At 43.8% G+C, this 22,328-nt stretch overlaps 1 protein-coding gene across 5 annotated transcripts; it reads left to right on the top strand.

Annotated features, from left to right (window-relative positions):
* The first annotated feature begins 882 nt into the window (after positions 1 to 882).
* On the top strand, positions 883 to 20,488 carry PTP4A2 (protein tyrosine phosphatase 4A2). 5 transcript variants are annotated; one of them, XM_054802533.1, is made up of 7 exons: positions 1,314 to 1,712; positions 8,195 to 8,258; positions 9,362 to 10,027; positions 11,611 to 11,703; positions 16,743 to 16,873; positions 18,851 to 18,925; positions 20,057 to 20,488. In XM_054802533.1, the coding sequence occupies exons 3-7, from the start codon at positions 9,932 to 9,934 to the stop codon at positions 20,163 to 20,165; spliced, it is 504 nt and encodes a 167-aa protein (XP_054658508.1). In that variant the 5' UTR covers positions 1,314 to 1,712; positions 8,195 to 8,258; positions 9,362 to 9,931; the 3' UTR covers positions 20,166 to 20,488. The 5 variants fall into 5 exon arrangements, with proteins under 5 accessions (XP_054658505.1, XP_054658504.1, XP_054658508.1 ...); XM_054802530.1 differs by lacking the exons at positions 1,314 to 1,712; positions 8,195 to 8,258 and adding an exon at positions 883 to 1,196; XM_054802529.1 differs by lacking the exons at positions 1,314 to 1,712; positions 8,195 to 8,258 and adding an exon at positions 883 to 1,158.
* The last annotated feature ends 1,840 nt before the right edge of the window (positions 20,489 to 22,328 follow it).

Here is a 22,328-nt window from a genome sequence, read left to right on the forward strand (position 1 = left end):
GAACCGGATCGACGGGTCATTCATTTATTTATTTCGGTTTCACCGTGCGCGGAGCCGGGGAGCCTCGGCCGTGCGCTGGCCTTCCCGGGGACCCGCTCCCTCTGCGGGCTGTAAGCACCACCGCTCCCTGCCCCGGGCCGTGCAGCCCCCCCCCGCCCCCCGGGATCGTGTCTGCTCCCTGCCCCGGGCCGTGCAGCCCCCCCCCCCGCGGGACCGTGTCTCTGGCGGGGCCCGGCCCGGCGCGGATCCCCGCGGAAGCGGAAGCCGTGGGAACCGCCGGGCGGGCCGAACCACTGCGCGGGGAGGGGGGAGACTGTACCACTGCTGCTGTGCGCTGGGGGGGGGGGGAAGTTGCTGGCGTGGAAGGGTCCCCGTGCACGTGCGGCCGGAGGGCCAGTCCAAATGCGCCGGAACGGCGGGGGGAAGGGGCGGGGCGTACCGAGGGTGATTGGGGACAGAAGGGCGGCGCGTTTCGCTTGGGGCCGTGCTCACCGGCTCGGGGCAGGGCCAGCCGCCCCCGGGCTCTCCGGCCGCGCTGGGAGATGGGCCGTACCAATGCCAAAGGGAGATAAGTGGGCTGTACCAATGCCGCCTCTCTCGCGGGGGGGAGCGAAGGGCCTGTTCAACCAGCACCGGGATGGAGGGAGCCGTTCCCCGCGGCACGGGGAAGGGGATCTGGCTGGTCGCATGACAGCGGCACGGCAAGCTGCGGCGATGGCGAGCGAGGCCGCCTCAACGTCGCTTGTATCGCGTCGTCATGCCCGGAGCACCCCCGCGGTGGCGGCGGGTAGGCGCGCCCGGGGCGTTAAACCGGGGCGGAGGCGGGGGGAGGGCGGACCGTACCAATGCCGGATGTGGGTGTGAGGCGGGTCGTGCCAATCACGGCGGGCGGGCTGTACCAAGGGGCGCGGGCGGGGAGGGAGCGGCCTGTGCGCGAGGAGCCGTCTGGCGGCGCGCGGGCTCTCGGGTCTCTCCGCGCGGCCGGGCCGGACCGGGTCGAGCGCAGCCCCAGCCCCGTCACGGGCCCCGCCGCCACCGGGCCGGGCCCGCCGCCGCCGCGCCCCCTCCCGCCCCTTCTCGCTCCTTTCCGTCCCCCGGCCCGGTGTGTGGGAGGCGCCGGGCCCGCTCGGAAGAACGCCGACGCGCTCAATGCCCAGGGTGAGGGGCCGCGGCGGGGAGGAGCTGGGGGGCTTCGGGTGAGGAAGGACCGCGGGAGGTTGGAGCTCCCGCCCCGGGGCGGGCCCGGCCGGGGCCGGGGGGGGGGGGCAGTGGCTCCGGGGCGGCCTGTGGGGCTCCCCTTGGGTCCTTGGGAGGTTTTCAGGGGGTCCCACGGCCTCGGGGGCTGGTCCGGGGGGACCTCCCTGGCCTGGTGTGTCTCCTTTGGCCCCTGCGGCTGATTTGGGGCGGTCTTTGTGCTCGGGGGGTCCTGCCTGGTCTGCAGGTCTCGTTTCGGGGGGTCCTTGCTGGACTAGGAGGCCCTCTTTGGTCTGAGGGGCTGGTTCGGGGGGGGTCCTTCGTGGCCTGGGGAGATTTCCTGACCTGTGACCCTCGTTTGGGGAAGCCTTCTGGGCTTTGGGGGCTCCCTTGGCCCGAGGAGCAAGCGTGGGAACAGCTCACTCGTCTGTGAGGTCCCTACCTCTGCTTTGGGGGCTGGTTTTGGAGGGCCCTCCCTGCCTGTGGGGTCGGACTGGTGTGAGGGACCCCCATGGCTGGTAAGGCAGGTTTTAGGGTAGTAGCCCTTGCGTGCAGCATTGGGCTGCTCTGTGGGGTGAGGCTGGTTTGGAGGATCCTACCCTCACCTGTCAGATGGGGTTGACTTACAGTGCCCACCCCCCCGGGTCTGCAGAGCTGGTTTGTGGGGGTCCCCCCTCAGCTGTGGGGCTGGGACCCCAAAGGGATGGTTTAGGGGAGGGAGCCTGCCTTGTACCTGGGTTTGGGGAGGGGCGTTTGGGGGGAATTCATTGCCTGTAGGATTGCAACAGTGGGAGGATAAGGGGGCTGCCAAGGGGTTGGGGTGGGTGAATGAGGGGGTCTTGCTTGTACCTGGTAGGGGGGGCATGGGGAGGGGGTGTTACTTATTCCTATGTGTGTGTACGGATGTGGGAAGAGTTTGAGAAAGGATGGGAGGGTTGTTCTGGGGGAAGGGGGCCTGCCTTGTGTTAGGTCTGGAGGTGGTCTGTAAAGGGTAAAGAATTTTTCTGGGGTCTGGGCTGGGAAGTGGAGAGGGGGAAGGCTGGGAGCAGTGTTGGGGGGGATCTTTCTCAGGCAGGAGGGGGGCACGTGGAGCTGGGAAGGAAGGGTGTCCAGGATGTGGTGGTTTTCCTGGGGTTTGAGTGGGGGCAGGGTTGTGAATGCCGAGGCCAGTTTGTGTAGATAGAGTGCTGCCCTGTGGGATTTGGAGCTGCCTGGGCTGGAGGGGGGCGGAGGTGTTGATGAAGTCTGGCCAGGACAGTGGCTAAAGAAAGTACTGGTGTTGCTGGGGATGCTAAGAGTGACCTGCAGGAAGGTCTGAGACAGGGAGTGGTGTCCTTACTGGGAATGGCTGTGGTTTGCCGCTTAGGGCGTGCTTTGGTGGGTGAGGAACCCTGGCTGTTGAGAGCTGGAGGTTTGGGATGTGGAGCGCAGGCGAGGTTGCAGTTTGGGAGGTGTTACGGTACAGGGATCATCGCAGAAGTGGCCTCCACTCAGTTGCAGTGATGGTTCCTCGTGGTTCCTCGGTGTGATTAGTCACGATCTGCTTTTTCTCTTAGGGCAGCTGTGTGCTTGTTGGTTTCAGTGCGAGGAGGAGTAAGGCAGAAAGTTGGCTTTTAAAGGCTACTGTATAAATGGAAACTTGCTTAAAAACTCCCAAAATGAACCAGTCAGGTTCTGACTCAGAACTGCAGTTAGTATATAAAGAAGGAAAAAAGATAAACCCACCACTAGAAGCAGCCAGAAAACTCTATCTCCTTATGACTCAACATGTAGAAATACTTAGATTTAATGAACTCAACTGTTGGAAAAAAGAGACTGGTTGGAGTTAAGGTAGGAGTACGTATCGGAGTATGTATCTGTGTACATATGGACGTGCAGCCAGGAATGTAGACCTTCTTACATAGGGTCTGTTTGTGACGATTTTACATCTCTCATACACGTTCAGGTTTAATTACCTGCAAATATCCATCATTCTTTCCCACACAGCAGTACTCAAATGTTCTTCCTCTATCAGAGCGGAGCTGAACTGTGATCGCAGCCGGTTTACTTGCTCCTGGACTTTGCCCCATGGTGGAATGCTGTGCTGGTTAACTGTTGTGAGGCCTGGGAGGGAGAGCCGGGCGATGCAAGGCTTGTGGAAAGGCATGTTTCTGTCCTCGCTTTAAGGAAGATGATCCACAGCTGAAAATGTAGCTCTTGAGATATTGTAGTGCAAGCAGATAATTTTTGTAAATGATGTAGGTTGTGTATTTTGATAGTATCTTTGGAGGAGAAAAAACATTGTCAGTGATGTACCGTTACTGAACTAGCAGAGAGGAGCTCTGTGTTGTCTGTTGTATTTGGATTGGTTTGATAGCTTCTTTGCCTGTTAAAGAGTTGGAGATTGAAAACAGCTCTGTCTAAACATTGAAAAAGAGACCTAATGGCTTGAGAATCTGGGGTAGAAGTTACTCTTTTTGACGCATGTAGATTGCAGTGCTAGATCAGGCTGGCACCTATTTAGGCCAGTATCTGGCTGATGCATATCGTAAGAGGGTATAAAATACCTTTATAGTTGGCTTTGGTGGTATCTCGTGGCTCACTTTGCTAATTGTGAAGGGGTAAAGGAGTCTTAAATCTCTTGATCCTTTTTACTGTTACAGCACTTGAGACACTGGGTTGCAGTTTCTATTCAGGTCACTGTTACGCGTACCTTTTTGTTACCCCTTGTTTCTCTCTGTTCTCTACCAAAAAGTTACATTCTTTTTGGTCTCTTACACTGAAAGTCTGGCTCTGCTCGAAATAATGGGCTGTGGATTTTGACAATTGAGACTTTGTGGAGGTGCAGTGAAATTTATCAGTGAGCTTCAGTTTCAGTTGCCAGACTGAATTTAACTGCCACAGCAGCATAGAAAAGGAGCCAACTCTCCACTAAGTCATTTTTCCAGCAGAGGTATATGGCAAATTCAAATAAGTGAGATGAGTAAGATGCAAGTAATTCAACTCTGTAACTTCATGGAATAATATCCCTGTTGGTGTGTGATTTGAAATTGCTTTTAAGTCCAGCTTGACTTGTTAATGTTTTTTTGGTGGGGCTTTTTTTTTGATACTTCATCTTAAAGTGTGAGAATATTTAGTCTGACTTGTCGGGGAAGCTGATGATCTAGCAGGACCGTGTTTTTGAAAGCCAGCCGTTGCTACAGCTTAGACGACTCAGCATTCTGATTTTTAGGAATGAGTGTTAGTGTCACATACTCATGAACTGTTGTCTAAAGTAACTTTTGATTTTACTTAAATGCAATTCTGTGACTTTAACAGGATAATGGCTTAAATTTCTTTTTATTAGCGGGGCCTTTTGGTTTTGACTTCAAACACTTTTAGTAACTTTAAACTTTTTGGGCATGGTATGCAAATAACATTCAAATGTGTCCTCTGAAGGGATTTAAAAAACTAAATAGTGGGTGGGGAAGGCGTTGAAAAAATTCTAAGTCTCAGAACAGCATTTTTAACTACAAAGCAGGTTCTATTTCACAGGAAAGAAAAGATCTGAAACATAAAGCATGCACGCCTATCAATTCTTTCTGAAAGAGCTAATGCAGTATCTAATCACTTCCCACTGCTGAGCTCGCCAGGATGATGATCTCTCTGCATCGATGCCTGTGTTGGATATAGTGGTTTGACCTCGCCCAAATTTAGGGATGGCAGCTAAACTTTTTCTGTGTAGTACTCAGTTTTGAGTTTTGCTGCAGGACTGGTGTCTCGCTGAGTAGTCTTGCATGTTACCTTTGACGATTCTGTTTCCTGATGTGTCACTTTTAAGTTGAGACTTCTTTAATCTCGCCTTCTTTTTTTTTTTTTTTTCTTGCCAAAGCAGATCTCTATCTGCTGCCGTGGGTTTTATGGCCCAGGACTGGGTTAGTGCAAAAGGAAACGAATGAGTCACCCGCAGAACTTGTCAGCAGGCTGGGAGGGAGCTCCGCGGCGGGGGTGGATAGGGTGGAACAGTAAAATTTTTGACCTCACCCCTCTCTAGGCACGTGTCATTCTGAGCAAGCTTCTTTCAGAGAGCACTCAGGAATTTTTTCCAAGTATGTTAGTTCCAGAGTTTCTTTTCTCTGTATACTAGGAGAGTATATTTTTTAAAAGATGGTTGTTTCAGTTCTCACTAATGTGTGATTCCACTGTTTTAAGGCTAATTTTGCAAGTCTTGGTGAATTTTTTCACTTGAAAAGCACATTGTGCTCCATTCGAAACAGGACGTTTTGACAGTGTACGGATAGAACGTGGGTCAATGCAGGGAGGGTAAGTGAAATGTGACGTACGCGGAGTGTCAGGAAAAGCCTGGCTGGGCTGCAGCATCGTATTGGAATGGTAATTTTTATGGGATCAAGTTGTGTACTGTCAGTGTGCTGTGGTGCTGATTTCATGTGTATTAATGCAAACCACGAGAGTGAGATGTTTTATAGAAGAGGAGAAATTCAACAGCTCGTGACCTGACTTCATTAACATCAAATGTGGATTCCCACTTACAGGAACAAAATTAGTTGAGATGGTTTGAAAATAGTGATCTTCAAAACACTGAAGTATTCTTTTAATACTGACTGACAAATTAGTGGGCTTTGCTGCGCATCCTGTGCACTGGGTTATTTTGAAAGGTGATCCAAGTGACCTTTCCAAAGGTATCCGTGTTTTGCAATCTCTGGAAGCTGCAGCTGTTGCAAGCTGTTTCGCGGTCTCAGTGTAGCTAAGGCAGGACTTTTACTGGTGTGTTTTAAAGGAGATGGTGGAACCAGGAATTCCTTATAATGCCGTTAGACCTCTCTCCCTGAACTTGTACAGGCTCAATACCGAAGAACAAGTGACTTGCCCTATTGAAGTATCTAATTTAGGAGTCAATGCAGTGATAGAGGAGGCAGCCATGGGAGATGAGTTTTGTAGATGTGTTGGATTTTTACTTAAGACAATCTCAAGTGAAGCTTCTGTCAAGTCAGGAATTCATTTAACTGTTCTCTCTTAATTAGTTAATCACCCTGATTTATTTATGCTGGTTAATACAGCTGTCCTTCACTTACATTTTAAGCATATCCTTGCATGTTCATAGTATTTTGAAAGACATTCTTCTCAAATTGGCCTCATTAGGCTTTATCAGGCTCTCTTGCAGTGAAAGGCTGTGAGAGGTGGGGAGCTCGCAGTGCTGTTAGTTGTAACTTAAGTCCTGTCTGTAGGTGCAGAGACTGTCACAGCTTACTGAACTTGGTTGTGTAGATAGGCATCTTGATTGATGATTATTCCCTGATAATGAAGTTAAACAACATCAGGAACAGACTCCCAAGCATATCTAGTTGTTTTCACACACGAGTGGCTCTTGCTTGGCTTGTTTGTGCTGCTGTCTCTGCTTTTTCTCCTCCTCTGGTGCCTGATGGAGCTATCGCACCTCATTCCTAGCGTTGATGTGTTGGATACTTCTGCTCCCTTTCTGAGGCCAGCCACGTAAAGCATGTTGTAATTTTTTGGTTTCTCTCCATGTGCTATCTCACTTTCTAAGTATAAAAAGTGGATGGTTAATTGGCTGAAAAACTATTTTTGGTTTTATAGTGTGCATAGACCCAGTCGCTATTTATTGTCATCAGTCTGATAGAGCTCAGTTCTCTCAGGATTTTGAACTGCAAATTTGCTTGCTGATACAGGGAGGAAGAAATCTTGAAGTATTTACTGGGGGAGATCAGAAGATGTAGACAATAGGGTTTTTCTTGTTTTTCATTTTCTTAATTAGAAGCCTGGTTTTTCTTTTTAAGCTTCAGCTTAACAGTTAGCAGTTGAAAGTCATGGGAGGAAGGGGTATATGTGTCAGTAACCAAACCCTTTTAAAAATAGGGTGATGTGCTACATAAACTTCTTATCCTTCTGGAAATCATTTTTCAGACTTAAATACAGTGCTTTACACTTTTAATCACTCCTTAGCTATTAGCTAATTAAATACTTCAGTAATATTCCTTTGGGGAAGGTAAGGTGGTGTCATTCCTGTTCTGCAGACGAGTTGAGCTACTGAAAGTGGCTTGGCCAAGGTCAGACCATGAGCAGCTGCAGATCTGAGAGTAGGACTTGAGTTGGCAACTCCCCTGCCATACTTAATTTACTGGAACATATCATCTCCAGGTGTCCTCTCTTAACAACTTGGTAAATAGTTTTTACAAAAGACTTTTAAAATAATCGGGTTGAAATTCCCTCTTTGATTTGCTTGAGGGAGGAGAAGTGTAACCATAATGACCTGATCTGCTACAACAGTGCAAATAGCACTGGATGAGGCTCTTCCAACCAAATTATTGGTGCTGAAAAGAAAAATGTTTAAAGGATTTGTTTAAATATGACACAATAGCTCTTCCCCTCACGATGGTGTATTTTGTAATGCTGTAAGCCTCTGGTACTCTGGATCCAAGCTTTGACCTCCCATGCCGAGATCTGTTGACTGCTGTTTTTATTTAAATGGCCTTGTTAGGTCCTAAAAAGTTCATTTTGAAACTCTTCCTGTAATGTAAGTCTGCAGGTTTCTCTCCAGGACATATTGGTGACTGGGAGTGTATGTTCAAATGGGGGAAAACCAGACCAGTATTTGCCTGAAAAAAGACTTTCTTGCTTCAGGTTTTACAGGTGTTGGACACATGTGGATGCTGTAACTTCAGTCATTCTGTTCCTGGTACATCATAGTTACGGCAGATTGTAATGCATTTTAACAAAGCCTTTGCTTTGAGATTCAGTAGTACACATGAGGGAGTTGTGACAAATGTGCAAGCATTGACAAGCGTAAGGACTTGAGTATGATGTGTTTAGATGGGACGCTTCCATCTGGGGTGAGACTTAATCCTGTAGTCATTACACTGATAAAATATTCCAGGATTCATTTCTGAAATTTGTATTTCAGTCAGTCAGGGTAAGAACTGCGTTAAGGTCGGGGGAGGTTATTGAAAACATCTTTGTTCTTGCCTCTGGCAACCTAATTAATGTATTTTTTTGGCATTGAAAGCTGTTCTTTAAGGAAATAATTGCCATTCTTTGGGTGATTTTTGACTTCGTGTCAATGAAAAAAGGTAATTTTGTAGTACTTAATTTGACTATTTTAAAATGAGGATCTCATTAAAATGTTGAGTGTGCCAGAAGTTTGGGGTGTGAACTTCCATGCATGTGTGTTTTTCCCCTAATTGTATTCACTTGAGTGTGCCACGTTGACCTTTCTGCTTGAATTGCAGGTTTGTGACTTCTGGCTGCTAGTTTGGATTTTATTCAGCTGATTTAAAACTTCTTCTTTAAAAAAGAATTGTCAGTAGTGATTCTTTGGCTTCACGCTTTTTAACCGCAGTGAAAAGCCACGTTGCTTATTTAGTATTTCAGCCTTAAATGAGTTCAGCTAGTTTAGGTTAGCTCCATTTTAATCCCCCTAAACTTCATGGTAGAATTACATTTTCCATCTATTATTGTTATTGCTAAAACATCTATGTTTTGAATCCTGTGTGTTAGGACTGAAGGCTGCTACTGTCTTAATGCCTTAGTCTGTAAACACAGATAAGCCTGAGAATAACTAAAAGTTATTACTTCTAAATGACAATTTGGTTGCTTTTGGAATGACCGATTTCTGGAGGATATCTCCCTACTACTGTTGGGAGTTTGGCAATACAACAATGTTGGTGAAATTTACCTGCTAGCAAAAGCTAAAATATATGGCAGTTATACTGTTATTTCTGCTCGTACTGCTTATTTCGTTCAGAAAATAAAGCCATACCAACAATATTTTTTTACATATTTGGGCTTAAGCCAAACAGGTATGACTGTACCAACAGATACTTTCAAATGTGTACTTGGCTTTGTGCTATTTTCTCCTCTTTTAGGGCACCTGGTTGGGAGGGAGGGGCTGCAGAGAGTACAGAAAGGTTTCCTTGTTCTCGGTTCCGGTGCCTGGCTGCCGGGAGCAGCGGTTACAAGAAGTCCCGTGTCTCTGGGCTAGTGCGTACTCGGTGCCGAGAGAATATTTGGGATTACAACTATCAGGACTCCAGTAAAGATTGATTTTTGTTTGTTTGCTTTTTAAACATAGTCTTATCTAGTCTAATTTGAGTTTCTCTGGGAGGGTCAGTATTTGGTGTTTCTGGAAGTAGAAGCAACAATTTCTCTTACATGGTATTTTTCTTCTCTTTAGGTGTTCTGTTGGAATATACGTCGCACATTTATGGCGATTCTGAGTGTGAGGGCAGACTTCTGCCAGGCCCAGCACAGCATCCTGGCTGACAAGTGAGCTGAGTGCAGGGGGTTCTACGTGCCATAGTTACTTTGCCTTGAAGACTCCAGACGCAGCGAACACACTCAAATATATGGGATATCTTCTGCACATTGGAAGCATATTCCTTTTACTGACTCTAGCAAAACTAAGCATCAAGAAAACAAAGTGGAGAGAAAATCTGCCCTTACTTTTTTGCCTCACCAGTGCCTAAATGTAGAACAGGCTGCCTAGTCTTGCATGTAGTCAGAATTTTTGGAGTCTGAAGGATACCACCTGCAGTAATTGAGGCCAAAGTTGAATTCAAGCGGATTCTGAAGCAAACCTGCTTTTCTAGAAGCGAATTCTTTAAGGAACAAACACGTCAAAGCAAGCTCTGATCAATCCCAGGCATTTTAGTGGTCTTTTTAATGTTTTCTGCTGTGAAACGTTTCCAAGGTTATTGATTTTTTTTTAGTTTTTTTTGGCCCCTTACACATTTTTTTTGCCATTATGAACCGTCCAGCCCCCGTGGAAATTACTTATGAGAGTATGCGTTTCCTGATCACTCACAACCCGACCAACGCAACCCTCAGCAAGTTCATAGAGGTAAGGCAGTCCAATATAGTATCATCCTTCTTTCCTTATATGCTCATAGTTCTGACAGAAGTACTGACACTCATTCTTCACACCTGTTGCTCAAAGCTTTGGTTATATGTTACATCTTACTTGAAACTTAAGGCATTTTTATCTTTAGTATTTTGTTCACCTTCTCTTGACAGTATGAGAAGAGATTTCACTGATTACTTTTCCAAAGTCCTGTGTTTCTTTAATTGTGAGAAGCTGGATGAGCTTCTGTTTTAGAATACAAACACACTCCCTTGCCATAATTTTTGTCCTGGTTTCTGAAGGACTGCATGTTCTGTGATTCTAAGCGTTATTTTTCATTAAATAATGCAGTGCTTCTAATATATTGATCTCTTGCTCATCTTTTGGCTTTTAAAGTAGCAGTTAACAGAATTGGAACTGGTTTCTAATCTTTCTTATCCCTTAGAGTAGGATTAAGTGCAATACTTAAACCGATGTTTTAGTGTACAGGGTATGTTACCAAACTGCCCTACCAATCCTAGAACTGTCAGAGATTTCAGGTGCCAGAGTTTATCCATGAAAAATGCCATCTGTCTGGCTCTGACTATGGGCAGAGTCAGTTACGACGGGCAGTGGAACAGGCCATTACTGACACAATAAGATCTAAAGTACTGCAAAATTCAATACTCAGTTTTCTGAAAAAGTAACAGATGGTATCATCAGAGACGTAGTAGTACAGTGTATTTCTGCGTTCTACTTTGCTCCAAAGCTGCTATATCTTTGTGCCCTTTATATCTTCTATCTAGAGGACTTTTATCCTGCATATGCAGGTTTTTTTCATTCCAGAGAGATCCTGTCATCTGATACTGATGTCTGACCATGGCTATTAACAGACTTCCATCATCTAGCATGTGCTTTTCACCATGAATCTGTTCAGATATTAGTGGTTAATTCTATCTGAAAGCCACATTCTTTTGGTCTTTATATTTTTTTTCCATTACTGTGGATTTTCTTCCTTTTTCAGGAGCCTTGACTCTGGAATATATGTTATTGCTAATTGTTAGAAGTTACAGTGCTTCAGTCCAACCACAAGAGGAAATTCTTTTTGCTGTATGAACCTTCAAAGTGAACTGGAACAGCTTTTGTTTGATCTTCTGATTATTTATCTAGCACAATGTGCTACTTATAGTGCATTACAAGGAAGCTAGAGTATGGTGGTGTGTGTGTTCTGTTCCTCCCTGCCTCAAAATGTCAACACTGGCTGAAGCAAACAGTTCCAGGCTTCTGTATAAAGAGGAGAAGCTGCATGGAGAAGAGAAGCAGCTGGTTTAATTTTGCTCTTATACATGCAATTTTTTTCCACCTTGGCATTTCCTTAGTAGAATAATTCAGAGGTGTTTCGCATTAATTCCTGTCACTTGTAACCCCTGTCCTAATGTAGGCCATAAACTCCCCTAAGCTGGCCCTTGCTACTTCACCTTGGAGCTGTGCAACAGTCGTGGTACCACTGACTCTGTGTAAAATGTTTAGTTTTGTGGCCAGTGAGAAAGTTTTTTAATTCTTCGCTCTGTCAGCATGCTCACGTGTTTTCCTTTTTCTTAAAGGAGCTGAAGAAGTACGGAGTGAGAACCTTGGTGCGAGTTTGTGATGCCACTTATGATCAAGCTCCTATCGAAAAAGAAGGAATCCAGGTTCTAGTGAGTCGCCTTTAAAACTGTCTAAAAATGAAAACTCACTTGTCTAGAAGTGGTGGGGATGGCCTTCATGCTTTGGGCGAGAGTTTATGACTGTTTCAGATCGGCCAAATGCAATGTCATCCACTGCCTCAGCTAAAGCTGGTTTTGAGAAACTTGCTGTACTTTTGTGAAAGGTACTTGCCGATTCATTGCTATCACCTGAGCACTTAGAAATGTCTGTTCCTGGATTTCTGGATTTGTTGAGATGTTTTGGTTGCCTTTTAGTGACTAGGTCAATACTAATGCAATGTTCAGCCTTGTGATTTGTACAACTCAGTTTGGTCCTTTTCTCTAGATAACAGCACTTCTTGGCTTTACTGTTGACCTTCTCGGGATGCAGATAAAACTCCCTTTCTTGCTTGTTCAAAAAGTGCCACTATAGAGACTATAGCTGATGCGTTGATATTGGCTGTAGCAGGATATTGATCGATAACCTCCTCGCTGCTCACCTCTAAATGAAGGCTGGCTGCTGGTGGCTTCCCTGTTCAGCAGGTGGAATTCCTTAACTGCTACTCAGAGTTAACATTATGCAATGACTGTCTGACTCCATCGTCTAGTATTGCTTAGTGTTTTAGGGGAGGTTTTTTTAATAGGTGTGTGCTCATACTAAGCTTGCAGGCGGTGTTTTTCCAGGCAATGCTTCCGAATTATTATAGTGTGTCAGATAGTATCAGTTTATTTCACTGGAGTGAGTAATACTCTGTGAAGCCAGAAATTGCATTTTTACCTTCTTGTTGCAGGTAGTCAGTCTTCTATTGCCTCTTGATTTTTACAGCTCAGTCAGAGGAAAACTTTCTGCAGTTTTCCATTAGGAGAAAAACTTGTATCCTGGCATAGCTGCGAAAACTCCATGTACAGGTCAGTCAGGTTTCTTGGCTTCTGGCCCTAGTAAGCATTTACTCCAGTTCCAGGCAGCCACGTGTGCCTCGGTGTTGTTGGAAAAATCAGTCATTACAGGGCTACCAGTGCTCCTAGGGCTGCGCTCTGCAATAGCATTGTGGGTCATCTAGAGCCGTCTTGGACTTGGACATTGCAGCATTTTCAGGCACGCTGCTGTGAAACCTCTAGCTGTGATACTCCTAAGGTTGCCAGAGACTGGAAGGATTAAACTTCTGGTGTAGAAGCCCTCAGAGCCCTGATTTAAGCTGGGGCTTGGAGTATTTCTGTGTTCCTGTGCCAGAGCAGAGATCTGAGTTCTTCCTAGAAGACTTAGGACAGTTCTGCAGGTCTCCAGCTCTGCTGGGGTGGCTGCCCGGTGAGGCCAGCTGACCTTGGCTCCTGCAGCTGTGAGCAAAATCTACCTTCTCCAGTCCAGGGCAGCTGCAGGAGCCGGGGGGAGTGCTTTGTGCTCTGGAGCCTGTGCTTCTGAAACAGTTTGGGGATTTTGGTTCTCAAGAAACTTTAAAATCTTGGTGTTGGCTAGGTTTGAAGTGAAAGCAGTTTTTTAAGGAAGCTTTTCTAAAAACTGGAAATGCTGTTTCCGCCAGCTCTGCTAAGCACTGTGCTGTTGGAAAGCCTTTCACTTTGAGTAACACATGCGAGAGTCTTTTGTCTGTACACACTTGCCTCAGCTAACAAGCCTCTCTGCTTTTGGTATGTACCAGTTCTTAGTATTCCACTGCTGCAGAAGGCAAAACAGCAGAGAGCATGAATCCACCAGGCATCTGTTAAGGATAACAGAAAGCAGGAGGTGACGGGGAAGGTTTGCTGTCCATGTCCTCACTGATCCTGATGATCCCAGTCATGAGGTTGTCTTAATAATTTACTGTATTGCAACAGCGTTTTGTTATTTGAGATAAGCTTAACTAGTCACCGACGTGACCACCTCCTGTATAGCTTTTCCTTCCTATGAATGCATGCTTTTTCAAAGCAGAGTCCTGTTGCTGTTCAGAAATGGTATTGAATTACCAGCTGGCTGAGAAAATAATACGTCACTACTTAAAGCTAATATTTGCTTGCAAAAATAACATTAAGATTAAAAACACAGCCTGAGAGAGATTAGTGTCTATTTTAAAACTGTTGAGGTCAAAAGCATAGTGAAACCCCTGAAAATGAGAGCATTTTAGCAAAGCCTGCTCTCATGCCATAATACAGGATCATGTACTGGCAAGACGGGTAGAATGTGGCAGCTACAGAGTTGCTTTGGCAGATGGCATAGCGAGAAAGTAGAGAATTAGATGTTCCATGTTTGAAGTAGTACTATTGCATGTGCGTGTTTATCAACAGAGGTTAAATCCAGGAGACAGGAGGTGGGGATGGATTTAGTGTCTGTGGGCTTCTGCGGTTCTTAGTTACGTTCATGTGTAAGGTCTTGTAACATAGAAATGCTATACTGGAAAAACTGGTAGGGTTTTTTTTTTTCTGGAAGCATTTTTGCACTGGCTGGCAACCAAGAAGGCTGCAATGAGTTTATTAATCATAAGGATCTAAGACACGTTTCACTGTTCTCCTTCTATCAGTCCTTCATTTACCGTTCATCCCTGGATCAGAGTTTCTTTGTTCTGTGCCCTCTGGAATGGCCATCACTTGAATGCTAGCAGGCGGTCACGAGTGCCTGTGTTAGGGATGTAACTTCGTTGCCATCTGATATTTGCTGCATTGCCATGGGCTCTGGTATTGAAGGTGGGAAAGTTCCACACTGGTGGCTGCGGTCTCATCCTACGCAGATGCAGGCAGTTCTGGGAGTCACTTCAGCATGAGTTGCACGCAGGTTTTGAAGAAAGAGTTCTTTGTCACTTTAAAGCCCTGGTACTGCTTCTCGGTCACCTCATTTCTGTGTTGCCAATCTTGCAGTTGCTGCTGACTGACAAACCCAGAGCTGTTCTGCTGAGCAAGGCTTCTCCAGATAAAGGGTAAATAAGAATAACCCTTTCTTGCCTCTCAGCCTTCCCAGCTACTGCAGGGTGGCACAAAAGAGCTGTATTTTCTGTTTGTGCAATCTCAGTGCATCATCCTGGTTATTAATAACTGTTTTGGTCGTGGAGCTTAGCAATTTGTTTTCTATCCTGTCCGACAGAAATTCAGAGGTGATGCTGGCAGAACTCATAATCAGGAAAAAAACTGCAAAACTTTGCAGTTACTCCTCTAGTCCAAGAATTATTCTTGTTCCTCATTCTGGGCAGTATTCCATGCAGCAGTGTTTTATCAGTGCTAATTTAATGTTGGTGGTGTACCATTCCCGAGAAGGTGATGGTCTGTGGGGAAATGACGATTGCGATTAATTCAGACCAGCACAAGAGTTGCATAGACGTGATGGTTAACATGTAAGCTAAAGCATCGTAGTAAGCTCCTGTATTTGGTCTGAGGGAAAGGATTTAATTTAATCTAAAACTAGGGCACAGAACTGACGTGTAAATCCTGTTCTTTGCAAGACGGTTTCAAAAGAAAGCATCCTGCAATGGGTAATGCCTCTTCTCTTGGCAGCCCATACATCTCTTCCTGGGGCAGTGGATGACACTAGGTCTAAAATAATGTAGCTAGCAGTGTGTGATTGAGGGGAAAATCTCATAAAAGTTTTTTATTAGAAAGGATGAGTTTTACTTTATGATCTTGTTTCTATAGCCTTTTATTTTGCTGTGGTGTCCCAGATACTTTTAATTTCCCATTTCCTTTAAAAAAGGAGTTCTTTGCACTCTTCAGACTTTGCGTATATTCCTGAATTAATAGCATATAAAGTTATTTCAGTAACTTAAAGCTTTTTGGCTTTGTGGTTCTGAGACACGGATTTCTACCTTGCAGCTTTTTTTAACTGCTAACACATTTTTAAGGCTGAGGTCTGTGCTAAGCTGTACTTGCTATTCAGGAAGTATTAGGGTAGCAATAAGTGCATTTCAAAATGAGAAGTCTGTTTTTTTACCTTTGGTTGTACTTGTTTAGAGTTCCTGCATGCTTCTTTCAGACTTCAGAGAATATTACTTCATATTAACCCATTTCAAGATACTACATGAAAGCCTTGATTCTAGCCAGTGAGGGAAGAAGGCGGCTCTTTTCAAAGCAATTTCTCTACCATTTGGAGAGGTTGTTGAATAATACAAAACTCTGGCTATGAGTCTCTCTTGTAAAATGCATTGCAGTTGTCTAATGAAAAGTGCTAAATAACAACCAAGTATTATTTTTTCCCTTGCATCTAGGAGTGCTCTTTCTACAGCACTCTGTGTGTCTGGGAAGATTATAAAGCATGTGATGTCGTGCTTGGTCCTGAAATGTAGGACATGTAGTACTCTGCTTAGCACAAGTTCCAGGAGAGAGCTGTGACCTCGACAAAATGGAAAGCTTCTCACATGTAATTTTGATTTACAGCCATGTTGATGATACTTAATGTGGCCTAGGTAGTTGAAATGTTGGCTACCCCTTTAATAGGCAGAAATGTAATTGTAAATGCTGCTTAGCTGTTGGCTTTGCCTTTGTCTAAGCACTCTTCTTTTTTGCTTTTTGGGGTTTTTTTGACTTGAAATTACCCAGGTAATTTTGACTGTCTTGCTTATTGGATTCGTGGCAGCTGGACAAGCTGATCCAGTTGAGTTGTTACGAAGTACCTTCTCCACTGATCCCCTTGAATTGTTATGAAGTAGCTTCTCCTCTGTACAGAGTCTGCAGTACAAATAGTATTTTAAAAGGTTGACACAACCACAGGCAAAAGTCTACAGAGTTCTCATCTTTCAGATGTTTATTTGAAATGTCTATTGATTTTTACATATTTTTAATAAAATGAGACTTCAAGGGCAGCTATTTTTCTAAAAATTCTATACTACAAAGGAATTAGTTTAGAGTTTTATTGAAATTTTGTTATAAAGTACAATTAAATGGTTGTTAAACATTTAGTGTTGCATTATGATATTGATTTGCAAACTTCTGTGCAACCAGACAAATACTCACAGAACTGTTCATGCAATATGCGCTTCTTGCTGAATGCAATATTCTCCTTCTCCCAGTTATGGTTACCTTGCTGTTGATTAGCTATATGGATTTCAATCCCTAATGTCCTTTTTTTTCCTTCAAAGGACTGGCCATTTGATGATGGAGCACCACCCCCGAATCAGATAGTTGACGACTGGCTAAACCTGTTGAAAACCAAATTTCGTGAAGAGCCTGGATGCTGTGTTGCAGTTCACTGTGTTGCAGGGTTGGGAAGGTCAGTATACCGCTGTCTTGCATTGATACTGGACTTAAAGTTAGTTTATTTATTCAGGAAGTAGGTCATGGAAGGTGTTCAGTAAATGCTAATTTCTCCATTTTGTCCTAAATAACACTTTAAAGCAGCGGCATCAAGTTTGTGTCATTAAAGCAAGAGAGACTTATTGCAGCTTAAAAATCTTAAGTAATTTCATAACCCTTGATCAAGGACGAGAGGAAAAACTTGGAGAGATTGCTCAGAACACTTCTGTCGATCACGAACAACACGAGCAGTTAGAGATGCTATTAATTTGAAAGTATATGTCTTTGAGAAAACAATGTCTTGTGTTTCTTGTCAAATGCAATATACATATATAGTACAATTTCTGAGGCTGTGCAGTTGTTGTCTTTAATTTTCTCCTGTTTTTAACTGGTATACTATTAAGCATGTGGTAATGAAAAAAGCATTTAGAAAAACTGGTTCAATTACTTTGTTACTCTAAAGTGGCTTCACTTCAGTGGTAAGAAGAGTTAAGCTTGTATTTCTTGCTCACATGCAGACTGATGTTTCTCTCCTCACCACTCAAAATATAACTTCCTTCTTTGGTAAGAACTTCCTTTCAAAATGAAACAAAAAACCCCCTGATTCGGGAAAGCTAAATACTACATTCATATTCCTAACTGTAATCTCTGAATGTTATATTTATCCTATGGACCAGGAGGAAGTGGAGCTTAAATGTTAGTATTCTTACGATAACCACGGAACTGTTAATATTTAAGGATATGAACGAGTGGACAAGAAAGGTGGATTAAAGAAGTCAAGCACAGAGTTGGAGTGCATCAAGCTCTTAAATTTCCATCTCTAGGGAAGAAGAGATGGGGGAAGTGAAGAGGTAGAGGGAGAAACGGCCAGTATTTAAAGACACAAATGCCAAAACCCCAAGACAATTAACATTTGTTTATCCATTTCTGCTCTATTTTTATCTGAGGAAGACCTTTAGGAAGGTGGCCACGTGTAACTCAAGTGACTTTCAACTCTCCTGTTTGTTGCATAATACCAGGCCAAAGGGTACCTGAAGCTTCCCATCTTCTTTGTCACATAAACTCATGTTGTGTATCCCTTTCTTACAGAATGACCTTTTTGCTGTTGTTCTCAGACAACTTCTGGCAGAGGGAAAAGCAAGAGCTTTACAGATTTTGCTTTAATCTGGAAAACTGTCTCCCTGTAGTAGGGCATTGAACTTCAGCTATAGTAAAGAGACAGGATTTTTAAGTGACTTTTGAAGTTCTAAATTATTTCCTTTTGGAAAGAGACTAATTCTGTTTCTGCAGGTGCAGCAGGGCAGTGATAGTGAGAGTTGTTTCTCCTGAACTATGTTTTTGTTCAGCCACGAGTACAAGTTGTCCAATTGCTGGCCCCTGTTTAACCCTTCACTACTCTACAGTCAGAGGTGCCTGTTGCAACTGTGTGTGTTTAGTGGGGTGAACGTTGATCCAGGAGGTCAGTGTGTACTGTGATTTCAAAACGTGGACCCCAAAGTAGAGTTTTACTCTGTCCAGCCTAGTTCCATGTCAGCATAGAATTAAAAAAAAGTCATCTGTTCAATGCGTCATAGATATCTATCTTATATACAGTTAAATCTATAGTGTCCTAAGAAGCAAAGTGCATGCAAGAGGTATTACGCACTTGTTTTAGCAAAGTAGAAAATTAGGTTATGTTGAAATGAGAAAGTATAAAAAATCTAGAATTATTGTTTCATGCCCCAAACACTAAGGAGCTATTGATTTTTTTTTTGGTGTGTGTGTGTTTGCTGGAAGTGGAACTGTCTACTAAAAGAAATTTTGCATTAGGTACTCAGCAGGCAAATGTCTTTCTGTAGATAATGCTTAAAGAGAAAGTACTTAAGCTATTTGTTTAGAGATTAATTGGGTCTATTTTGAGGGGTTCAATATATTGTTTCTCCACACCTTCCTTAAATATTGATTCCTCCTTTAGGGCTCCTGTCCTGGTTGCACTTGCTCTCATTGAATGTGGAATGAAGTATGAAGATGCAGTTCAGTTTATAAGGCAGTAAGTTGAACTTCCCCATTCTCAAGAAATCTCTCACTTTATGTTGTATTTGAACAGCATGTGTCTTCAGCAAAGCTTGTTAGATTCCCGATGTGTTTTCTAGTAGCTATACCCTGACAATCATGGGCATGACTTTGACACTAATGCTGAGGCTTGTGCGCTTTCCTCTGTTTAGAGATGAGGATTAAAAGGTGATCACTCTTTTTTTTTTTTTTTTTTTTTTTAAGTCTGGGCTCATATATTAACATTGACCTAAGACTCAAAGATATTGAACTTGGGGAGAAAAATTGTCTAGGCTGGGGCTGTAAAAATTGTGGATGGACATGGGCTAATTGTTCCTAGTTAAAAAAAAAACAAAAACCAAACTAGTGAGGTTGGGCCCCCAAGCAGAATTTCTACAGCAAGTAGGTGTGCACCAGCACTCCTGCAGGTGTTGTGGGTGAGTACATTATCCACCCAGGAGATGTCAGAAACCACCTGTCTGGAAAATAACAAAACTGGTGAAGGAAGAGACTGCAGAGCTCTGTTGGTTTAGTGATAACATCAGATCTTGAAATGAAGCCCAGCAGGTAAGATTATATTGAATGAGCTTTGCCAAAAAAGCAATTCGTCCTTTTATGGATTCCCAGGGTCTTCAGTTATCTCTGTAAACTGTGGTGCTGTCAACAGATCTTTCTGAATTTTACTTTAAGTTCCTTTTTTCTCTTCCTGGGTACAGTACCTTTTATACCAAGAAGCTCTTTTCTGAGAACCTCTTGTATATTTGTATCTAAATGTCATGGTCTTAGTTAGCTAATATAATAAGTAGCACGTGCATCTGCAAGGAAAGGATAACCTTGATGTTGTTCGGTGACTACTACTGGTGATGGAAATAAACTCTCCCAATCCAAGTAAATATGCTGAAATTTGCTAACTGGATTTTGATTTTAATATTGGCGCATAGGTGATGAACTGCATGTGCTGGCCTGCTTTATCCTTCCTCAAAGTGTCAATGGATATGGAACCAAGCCAAAATGCTGTTTTGTAGATACAGAAAATCTTTGAACTGAGGACTAATCTGCTTTAGAATGCATACAGTGATCGCAGCAGTACTTTTTCCATTGATATTAGCCTTCATTCTCTTCGTTTTAGGAAAAGGAGGGGAGCTTTCAATTCCAAACAGCTGCTTTACCTTGAGAAATACCGACCTAAGATGCGATTACGCTTCAAAGATGCCAACGGTCACTGCTGTGTTCAATAAAAAAAAGATCTCAAACGAAGGCAGAAGTTAGCATGGCTGTTTTCTGGACTCTTGGCACCTGGAAATGTGAATCTGGAATCAAACTACGTCATCAAATTAGTGGTGGAGTCAGTGCTCCTCAACCTCTGTCCTAATGGTGGTGATGATGATTGAAAAAAAAAATAAAAATAAAAAAAAATTAAGAGAAACATTTCAGTGAAGGATTGTTTTCTCCTTAAGCTGCAGTTTGAACATCTGCAAGGAGAAAATCAGTTTCTGAACCTTCTGTATTTTTAACTTTTTAAGAAAAGAAATAAAGTAAATTTTATGTCTAAGGAAAACCAGCAGAGCATTGGCTTGTGCAGAAACTATTTTCTTAATTTGAGAAAGTACCCCACAGTTAAGGCCTGATACATTAATTCATATGGGACTCTTTTAAATGGAGTTGTCTCTTTTTTTTTTTTTTTTTTTTTTTTTTTAAACCTTGCTGGGACCTGGCAGAGAGATGTGAGGAGGAGCCTTTGTTGCTGTATGGGAGCAGTCTGACAGCCTTAAGCCCAGCCTGGGCATATTCTAGAGATTCAGCGATGTCTGTGTTGTATGTCTACATGGTGTCATGACTCTGCAGGTGTGAAGAAACTTCCTGGTGGGCTTTAACAGGAGACTCACTGCCTAATATCTTTGGTGAATCTGCTAAAGGCCTTTCCTGGTTGGTGGGAGAGAGTGATTTTAACTGTGTGAGCGTGCGTGTGTGTGTACACGTCTGCGTGATTTTATGTGTGTGTCAGTCTTATTTTTCCAAAGAATTTGGCTGAAATGTTAATTGTCTTTCTGTTGCTGGATAGAAAATCTATCCCGGCGAAAGACTGATATTCAAAAGTGTCCTAGGTGAGGAAGGGGCAATTCAGACAAGGACTTAAAATTAATTTTATCTGTCATAAGGAAGAAGAAAAGGCTTTTTGCTGCTGTCCAGATTCCCTGCCTTGCTGAACACAGTAAATCAGGATTTGGGGGGAGGGTCTCATTTGTATCGTATGAGGTAAAGCTGGTACGCACACAGAAATGCGGTCCATGAATAAATGCCTAGGAGGGGTATTTTCCCAGACCAGCCCTCATGCACAGTTCAGTTTAACCACCGATTGCCTTGTTATTTTTTTTATTAGGCTCTTTTGGAGGGAGAATCTCGAGTTACACACCAGCATGCCTCTCGCATATTCACCACTGGCAGACCACAAATACGCTGATTTCTGGAGCGTGGACTGGCGCCACGTTCTCTTTGTAGGGCCATTGGTGGTGTCAGCGAATTAATCAAGACGAGTCACTTTGCAACCTCTAATAAGCAGTTTCAGCCAGGCTACTTCTACCAAACCCATCCTACCTTCGCACCCTGCCCCAGTAGTGACCTCGTATGCTTTCGACTTGATGTTATGTCTGTAATCTTCGGCCGTTGAAGGCTTTGAATACAGGTTTAGTGTCATATTCTCCTGTGATCGTTTGCTGTGGAGCACCAAAGGCTTTTGTTGGTCTGTGCCTGTCGTGGGTGTAGACCGGTACCCATCTTTTACCGATACCTCAGCTGCTGGCGATGCGAACTGCCTTCGCAGGATTTCTTCCTGTTCTAGACTTCTGCTTTTAGTCTGCAGCTTAACTGCACGAATATTTTCAGAACACAGGTAATGGACTTTATAAATCCTTTCCAAGAATAGAATTCTAAAATTTAAGCAAAAAATAATGGTACTTGTCAAGCGCCTCACTTACAGATACGCCACCAGACCTGTTTGAGGTCCGTGGCCGGAAAACACACTGTGCTCCACAAAACTCAGTCTGTATCCTGACTCAAGCTGTATTGTTGTACTGAGTTCCTTCCTCCCTTTTAAGATGTGTAACGTTTCTGATTTCCTTAATAGATAAAGGAGACACGAAAGTGTTTGTGATGTCAGTAGGGAAATAACATATCTGGTAATGTTTGAGTTCACGTGGAAGGTAGATGATGCTGAAATGACCTAATTCTGGCCTTTACCTTCCCCTCACAAACTAGATGCCTGACGTTCTAACTGTTTCTGCAAATTGAAATGGATGGTTTTTAGTAAAATGAAATACTGGTACTTAAAGCTGATTTGACAAATGATGGAAGTCAGGTTGGAGGGGAAGGTGTTGAGCTGGATTAAAACCCAAGCCCTTCTG

Source organism: Grus americana, chromosome 23, assembly GCF_028858705.1.
Source record: "Grus americana isolate bGruAme1 chromosome 23, bGruAme1.mat, whole genome shotgun sequence".
NCBI classification, from domain to species: Eukaryota; Metazoa; Chordata; class Aves; order Gruiformes; family Gruidae; genus Grus; species Grus americana.